General features: G+C 35.2%; 1 protein-coding gene across 1 annotated transcript in view; it reads left to right on the forward strand.

The window, feature by feature from the left end:
• PIK3C2G (phosphatidylinositol-4-phosphate 3-kinase catalytic subunit type 2 gamma) overlaps window positions 1-8258 on the forward strand; it is a 198553-nt gene that overhangs the window by 147315 nt on the left and 42980 nt on the right. Inside the window, exons 26-27 of the mRNA XM_042889843.1 lie at window positions 6079-6271; window positions 6807-6928. Coding sequence (XP_042745777.1) covers window positions 6079-6271; window positions 6807-6928 — 315 coding nt within the window. The remainder of the gene's footprint in view (window positions 1-6078; window positions 6272-6806; window positions 6929-8258) is intronic.

Raw genomic sequence — 8258 nt, forward strand, 5'->3', positions numbered from 1 at the left:
ATCAGTGTCTCTCAGAGCCAGTGCCCAGCACTCTTTTGGAAGTAGAAAGGATCAGCATACTTTTCAGTCTGGTAGGGATAAGGTTATGGTTAGGATTAAACTCACTGCAGTGTTTCTTAGCTAGAAGATAAACGATGAGGGCTGGGTTCAGGACAAGGCTGTATCTCCACACACTTTCTTCGAAGTGAGTGTGGTGGTTGTGGTGTTTTGAGGATGGAGGAAGTAAAGGATTTCAGAGTTCTACCTGACACTCAAGATCTGCTTACCAGTGAAACTGGCACCATGCTGCAGATCCGTACAGTGCTGTTGATTCAGATCTTATTTGAAATTGTATTTTCTGCTAAAATCCTTTCAGTGAACACACTAAGGCTGTTGTTGCAGTTTCTTTCAATTTGTTACTGGCCAAAGAGAACATTATATCATGTAGAAAATTCAGATATTGCTATGTTTCGTATTTTCTTCTTTAATTCTCTTACTGCATGTTTGTATTATATATGCTCATTTGCGAGTACAAAGCCTCTTTTCATCAGCTCATGAATTCTTATGGATTTCCTTTTACTTCATGTTTTTTCTTGGTTTATTCTAATTTCTATTCATTTTTGAACATTATTTGTGTTAATTCAAAGCATGCATTAACTAACATTTGTACATGTTTAAACATGGGCAAAACACCAGGTTTCATGTGGAGTTGTATTTTAATTTCTGAAAAGTGTTTCCAGGCAGTCTTTGGATTGGCTTAATACCCAGATCCATTCAAGACTTTCCCTCTGTATAAGCATTTTCTGACCTACCCCCAGGAATGCTACCATTACCTATGTTGACTTTATCCTATACTTCACAAAAAATATGTCCTACTTTCCTTTTGTACAGAGATCCAGGTGAGAAAAAATCCAATCTCACACTTCTCAAGGTCTCTCTGTACTTCATTCTTGAATCTATTTTTCAAGTTGTCTTTAGAAATAAGTGAAATTGGAAACTGTTTATTAACATAACTTCCAGTAGCCCTCAAATCCTTTCTAATTCATAGCTGCTTTTTTCTCAATGATTACTTTCAGAACATTTTATTTCTTTGAAAAAGTTCCTTTCTAGATAAGGAGTGTGGTTATTAGAATGTTAAAAACTGCCAACGGAGAGTTACCGTGTGTTCTAAGTACCTGGTATTTATTGTAATCTTTCAGATTCTATCATATAGCATATCTATTCAAAACCACAAACTTTTGCTAGTGGAAATATGAGAAGAATATTTCTCTATTTCCATAGAAATAGGTTGCTTTTAGCAATTGCCTGAGTTTGATTTGAGCAATAATACTGACATTACCTCCATTGTTTCTTAAAAACAGCAAGATGTGATGGCTGATGTCACAAATATCCCTTGCAAAACAATGTTAATTTGTTCTGTGTTCTTCACCTTTTTAGCCAATGGAATTATAATATTGGACATTGAACTTCAATGTCCAAATCCTTTCCGAATTGTAAAATATTGTGTTTTACCAAATTCTTTTTCCCTCATTCTTGACTTATGATATGTTCAGTAATCTTGACTTGTTTCTGTGTACTGTTCTCTTCCCACATTGAGTCAGTTCACTATTATAAACTGATGAGCACCAGTGTTAAACCTCACAGATTGCAGCCTTCTGGAAGGTCGCACAGTCGAATCATGAATAAACAGTGCACTGATTGAGAGTTAAACAAGAGTTTCTGTGTTTGCTTGTCATTTCTGTGCACCTAGTGCCAAATGAAACATTGTTGTCTCTCCAGCATCTGCCCTGAACTCAGTTTGATCCTTGAAACTCAATTTGATCCTTTCCCCTCCCTCCTCTCCTCTTCCCCTCAAACTCAGTTTTACCAAGGAAAAGAAAGCTATTTCACTTCTGGATATAGATTTCTTCTTTGGTTTTCTGCAGATGTCTTCAAATGTCAGCATGGTGTCATCTGCTGCCTGACATTTTTTATGTGCCTGTGAGGCAGTATGTATCATATGTATTCAAAATTATTTTTAAGGCATTAAAGTTAGCCTAACGCAATAAACAGAGCTGATTTCAATTGACTGCAATATAAAATCTAACCCAGTCACAGAAACCTACAAATAAGAGAGGCACTATAAATCTGACAGTTACCATCAAAGCACCGCTGCATATCTTCAGCCACCTGATTGAAGGAAGAGTCAGCTGCCATCTTTATTATTTATTTGTCATTTTCTCAGTACCTGTCATTATCCAGGTCAAACATATCCACTCCAAGCTGCAAATGCCAGCCATTGCAAGACCAGACAATTCATAATAACTCCTTTGAAAATATGACACTAATCTCAAATTGATCAGACATTCCCTGTTTCTGAGGTGGCTGTAGATACTCTAGCAAGAAATATTCCAAATAGCTGAAACACCAGTGACAGCTGGTGACTTCTCTAATAGGTCAAAGATGAAACTACTTCACTAAACTTTTCCATAGCTGCACTCAAGCAGTTTGTAAGGAGAACTTAATTACTGCCTATATACTATAAGGTGGGAATAAGATGTTAAACTAGTGTGTTATCACAAAACCAGAACCGAAAGATTATCAATTGTCCATTAACATGTGTTGGTAAAAATCAGAAAAAGTCTATTCCTGAAAACAGTAAGGTTCTGAAAAAGTTTGTAAAGAGCTGCTGGGGACATGCTTCCTAATTTGTTTTAAAACTGAGCCTGTTAAGTTCATGGATGAAAAATTTGGATGGAAGTGAAATGCCATGTTCATTAACATCTAAGAATCCTGCAAAGATAAATTTTACTCATTGAATTCCAAGCTATATTCGGGTCTAGACAGAAAAGAGAAGGATGCCATGGTGAGTGATTAAAAAAAATGATTATGAAGACTAGTGTGAATATTTATTATTATACCTACCAAAAATGAGATCTGGATAAGTAATCAGGAGTGTATGTAGTCTTGAAAGGCTGTGAAGAAAGGCTGGTGTGTCCAAAAAGATCTAAGCATCAGATCCCAGAACGCCTCTCTGATAAGAAATGACTACCTGAAAATCACAGGATGAGCTATTACTGGATACTCTTGGAAAAGTTAGCTGAAGTTTTCATCCATTTCTGTTTTCACAAGCGACCGAACTGTCTGTGCATGTTTCACCTAATCATAACTTGATAGTTCTGTAGAAAAGTGTGATCCAAATCTGAAAGTCAAAGTCTGTTCAGCAGGTAAAAAAAAAAGTAGAAAGCATTACATTTGAAAAATCCCAGATATTTAACTCTTTTTTCAGAGAAATAGGTCAGACACCTATCTGCATGACAAAAGAGTATATTATCATACAGGAAAAGAAATCATGTTGCTGCCTGAGAGTTGTGTGTTAGGAATATTATGAACCACAATTACACTTACTCTATTTAATGACAGTTTCCTATTTTGTTTGTTTTGTTTTTCTGATGGATCTGAGAATTCAATACCTTTTATATAGGTAACTTCAACTTTTCTACCTGTCGATCTTTAAGCACTAATTCTTGCTTTGGCTACCAGCATTCTGAAATAACTTAGAAACATACATTTTTTACAACTTTGTGACGGCAGAGCTAGCTTTTGCTGCAGGAAAGATGGTAATCTTAAGGAACAAGAGGATACCCAGGACCTCACCAAATTCTTTACCTGTGGCTAAAGATAATGTGGCTGAAGAAAAGAGATGACATCTCAGAGAGTTCAAGAAGCAAGTTCTAGCACAGATTCTTAGAATGAACTTAAAAAATCATGTCAGAAAGAGAAATCAGATTACTAAAATGTAGTAAACTGAATCAATGATCCAATCCACACCAACAAGAGCTGCTAAATTTAAAAAGATGGCATATGTGTTTGATGTATACCACTGTTCCATAAATAAGAATCAGCTTTGGGAGGCTATGGGATAATGAGTCTCCTTAGGCCAGTTCACCCTTGAAAGAAAATGCAGACAACTGTAACTGGAGTTCTCCCATGCTGTGAAGATATTGAAATGTCATCAAAATTGCAAAGAGGCTTCACTGTTTGTAACGTGATGTATGGCTTGCTTCATGCTTTCTGTTATAAGAGGGAAGACTGTATACAGAGAAAGAAGAATATACAGAGGGCAAAAACCTGCATATATTTTTATTTTATTTACATTTTTATTATCACTGAGTAAAGCTGCAGCAATAACAACAGAAGCCTCTGTTTAAGTTTAGATGAGGTAAGTTGTTAACAGTCTTGGTGTTAAAAGCATTTTAGAAGCTTAGTATACTCATGGAAGGAACAACAAACCCTTAAAATACTGAACTATTTAAACAGCAGTATTCTGATATTAGTGATAGAAGTGATTTCAGAATACTTTTTAAGTATTAGTATTAGTATTAGTATTAGTATAGTATTAGTATTTCAGATACTAATTTGTAAGCAAATACCTTTTTTTGCGTGAATTGAAATAAACTATTTTTATTTGGAAAGTAAACTTGACTCTTACTAACGTTGCAAATTCAGTAACTGCTCTGCTACAGTATGGCCATGTTACAAATTCTTCACCTAAATCATGTCACAGTGATTTATCAAGTGTTTAAACTGTGGATTAAATTAATTGCATAAAAGTTTTTTGAAAAATAAATGTTTATCTCAGGTGCAGCTTAACTAGTCAGAACTGAATTGATTTTGTACTAATATTTTGAAATGAGATTTATTTTCTTGTTTTCCATCTGAGTGTTAATTCGTGTCATTTATTAAATATTCTTTATGTATCTGTTTCTTAAGAATGTAGTTAATAAGGAAATTAATTAAATCAATTCAGAGATACTTTCCGTTTTATTACATTAAGAAAAATATATACATCTCATTTCCTTAATTTAGTAACCCTAATTGATGTGTGATAAATTCACAGTATTTTGAATGGCATCTCTTGTTAGCTTGAAGAAACTGGGGAGCTGTTTACAGGTAGGATGTTTTTTTGGTATGATGGACTATGTGAAGCTACAATCTTTAACCAAAACATCTGAGATCATGAAAATCAGGCTTATGCAATGAATTGAGTTTACTTCAATTGATTGCAGTATGCAATCTCTCCCACACACCAAAGCCCATGGATAAGAATTAAATTTTAAGTGACAGGTGAAGCTGCTCAGCTTTAAAGAGATGATGATGAAGATGGCTAAAAGTAATGTCAACTCTTGTAAACTAGTTAGCAATAGTCCAAAGTAGGAAAAAATAAGACAAAACGCTGAAATTTTGATAGAGGTTTCCTGCTAAATGGCCTGAAACTAATGGGTTCTTGTTCTGTAACACCAGAATCCAGCCAGATTTTCTTCAGAGAGCTGTGGAACTAAGCAGTGAAATAGAAAAAAACAAACAAACAAACAAACAAACAAAAAATTTCAATAGATTTTAACCAGCAACTGAATTCAGAAAGATGTTTCCTATTGAGCACTGCATATTATTCTTCAAAGAGCAGTGATTGTCTCAGAATGTTATTTCTCAAACTGAGTTCACTTTAATGTTAGAACAAGTTTACATTACATATCTAAATGTATATCTAGGAATTTTTTTATCCATTATGCCTTTTCTGATCAAAGATCTCAAAACTTTAGGCAATCAGATTTTTTTATTTTAATTTTTTTTTAAGAACATCTTACATAGCTCCTCATGTATTGACATTGATCTTTTTAGAATTGGGTACGGAATTTAGCAAGACATCTTGCACAGCTAAATTACAAATTGGACATAAAAGATGCTTAGTCTTGTGCAATCACATTTAAGTCTATGAGAGATTAGTTCAGTGAAGAAGTAAATGCTAAGAGCAGGTGTTGTTCTACCCTGGAATCCCTCAAAACACGTAAGACCGTCTCTGTTCCATGGTGCTTATGAAAAGTAACTACCTCAAGGTGAGTCATGAGAGAGGCTACAGAAGAAATGGTCTTCTAAGTAGTGACGCTGTGCATGTATTGCTGCAAACAGTGGTGAGTTTGTATGTATATGGGTAAATATTCATGTGAGGCAGGTTTTAGGATTTAGGTATTGGGTTTTTTGGTACTTGCATATATAAAACCAAGGGTCAATAGGAGCCAAACAGATATATAAATACAGTGTCTTCTGTTTGTTCTTCAGGAAAATAAAGGAAAGTTTGGAGTGCTTTCCTGTCAAGCTCAATAACTTGATCCACACGCTTGCACACATGTCACTGACAAGCTCTGCAAAGCTTCCATCTCAAGAGACTGTCTCTCAAGAATGGATGATGCTGAATATAGAGAAGTCAATTGCAAGAGCCACCATTTTGGGGTTCAGCAAAAAGTCTGACTACGTATGTGTCATATTCTTTACTTATCTTTAATGATTCTGTGAGGTTATGCACTCTCCCTCCTCTTTTACACCACATTGAAAAGATCACAGGAGTGCCATAAGCAATGAGGTAGGAGAGAGAAAGAACACCAGGCAGACAGCTATTAGCAGGGAGCCGAGCCATTAAGGAGAAAGGTTCCTGCCCAATAGTGAAAAATAAATCAAGAGCTAATTAAAGTATCCAGAAGGAAAGCATGGCATGAAATTAGGAAGCCTAATAGAAATTGCAGACTGTTATATGATGCTTTAATGGTGCATTATTAGTTTTCACGCACTGCAGTGATCTTTCAGTGTTTGAGCTGTATGCTGTCCAGGCAAGTTTCTCCTTCTTTGTAACAAAGACCATAAATTACAAACTGAATTCTCTGGCTCCTGGCACTACATTAAAGAAATTTTTTTCTTTGTAAAAATCACCCTCTATTTTCTCTTGTACAATATTTTTTAACGTGCCTCTCTGATCATTTGTCTTTTCTGCCTCTCCTTTTTTCCCAATGCAGCTGTATCTTGTCCAGGTGGTGCAAACCTGCAATGTGGTCACTTTTGTGGAGAAAACATTTGGCCAGTTCTCAGAACTTCACAGCAATCTCCAGAAGCAGTTTCCATCACATGCACTTCCAGAGTAAGGCAACATATTTGTGAATGTTATTCTGCAGTTAAATGATTCTCTCTGTGCACAGATAAAAATGTAAGAAAATGTATGGCAGGCATATTTTTAGAATCACAAAGGCAATGAGACATATTCTGTCAAGTCTTCTATTCAGCCTAGGAGAAACTGAATCACAGAATATTGTGACAGCTGAATTTTATATATCTTGTCATTTTGGGGTTTCTTTTAATGGAAGGAGAAGAGGGGAGCAGTTTGTTCTTAACACAGGTATTTCTGAAATAAAAAGGCAAGTGGTATTTACTAAATTAAAGATGTGATTAGGCATTTAATAATTCTTATTTTCTTCATGATGCTGGTCAAAATTCCTAGAAAAATCAGTATGCTAAACCAGTGTAGGAATGTCCACACAGGCACAGACCAGAAACGTGCTGATTTCTGATCCTGACAGGAATTACAAACTTTTTTACAAAAAATATGTGCATGCGCCCCAGCTGACAAATATGCAATAACCTTATTTGCTCTCCCAGACCCTCAAAACAATACTTTATGCTTTACGTCACTGCATAATGACAGTTTAACATTTCCTGAAAAATAAACTGTCATTAATTTCAGTAATCATGATTATTCCTTTTTATCCATGTATATGTTTATTCTCAGTTTGAATATTCTGAAGTGTGTACCTTCACAGCTTCATATTTCTATCTTACATAAAAAGTCTCTTCCTTATAAAACAATTCTCTGCTGCTTTGATAAAATGTTTTCTACAACTATTGTATGTATTATTATACTGTATAAACCATTGAGAACAAAGTAGTCTTCTAGACAGTCATTCTGGCTCCCCTAATACAAGATCTACTTCAACCTCGATCTATGATAAAACAAAAGGCTGACTAATAAGATGCACAGTTTACCTGTGCCAAGCTGAGATTCCAATGATACACCTGAAAAAAAGAGGTCTTTGATGCTCAACTTGAAGTAAATATCCACAATCAAAATATTTTGACTTTAAAAATAAATTCAATGAATTTTAGATTCAAATTTGGTATTCCCATGAGTTTGTGAGAGTCATTCAGTTAAATGGCTTTAAACTGGTTAATTCTGGAACATCTTTTCCCTACCTGAGGGAGTTTTGCTCATTACGACTGCCTATCAGCCTATTAACTGGCTGAAGCAGTTGGTGAAACTGAAATTTCACTGCATTCCAAAAGTGCTTGATTCGCAGTCTTGATTTAGAGCCATGTGCATGCTAATTATTAGTTTGTGAGATAAAATATTTAACAAGTATGTTTGGCTTTTTCCTTCCTTCCTTCCTTCCTTCCTTCCTTCCTTCCTTCCTTCCTTC

Source organism: Lagopus leucura, unplaced genomic scaffold (assembly GCF_019238085.1).
Source record: "Lagopus leucura isolate 7727_CA_CO unplaced genomic scaffold, USGS_WTPT01 Super-Scaffold_100159, whole genome shotgun sequence".
In the NCBI taxonomy this organism is placed as follows: domain Eukaryota; kingdom Metazoa; phylum Chordata; class Aves; order Galliformes; family Phasianidae; genus Lagopus; species Lagopus leucura.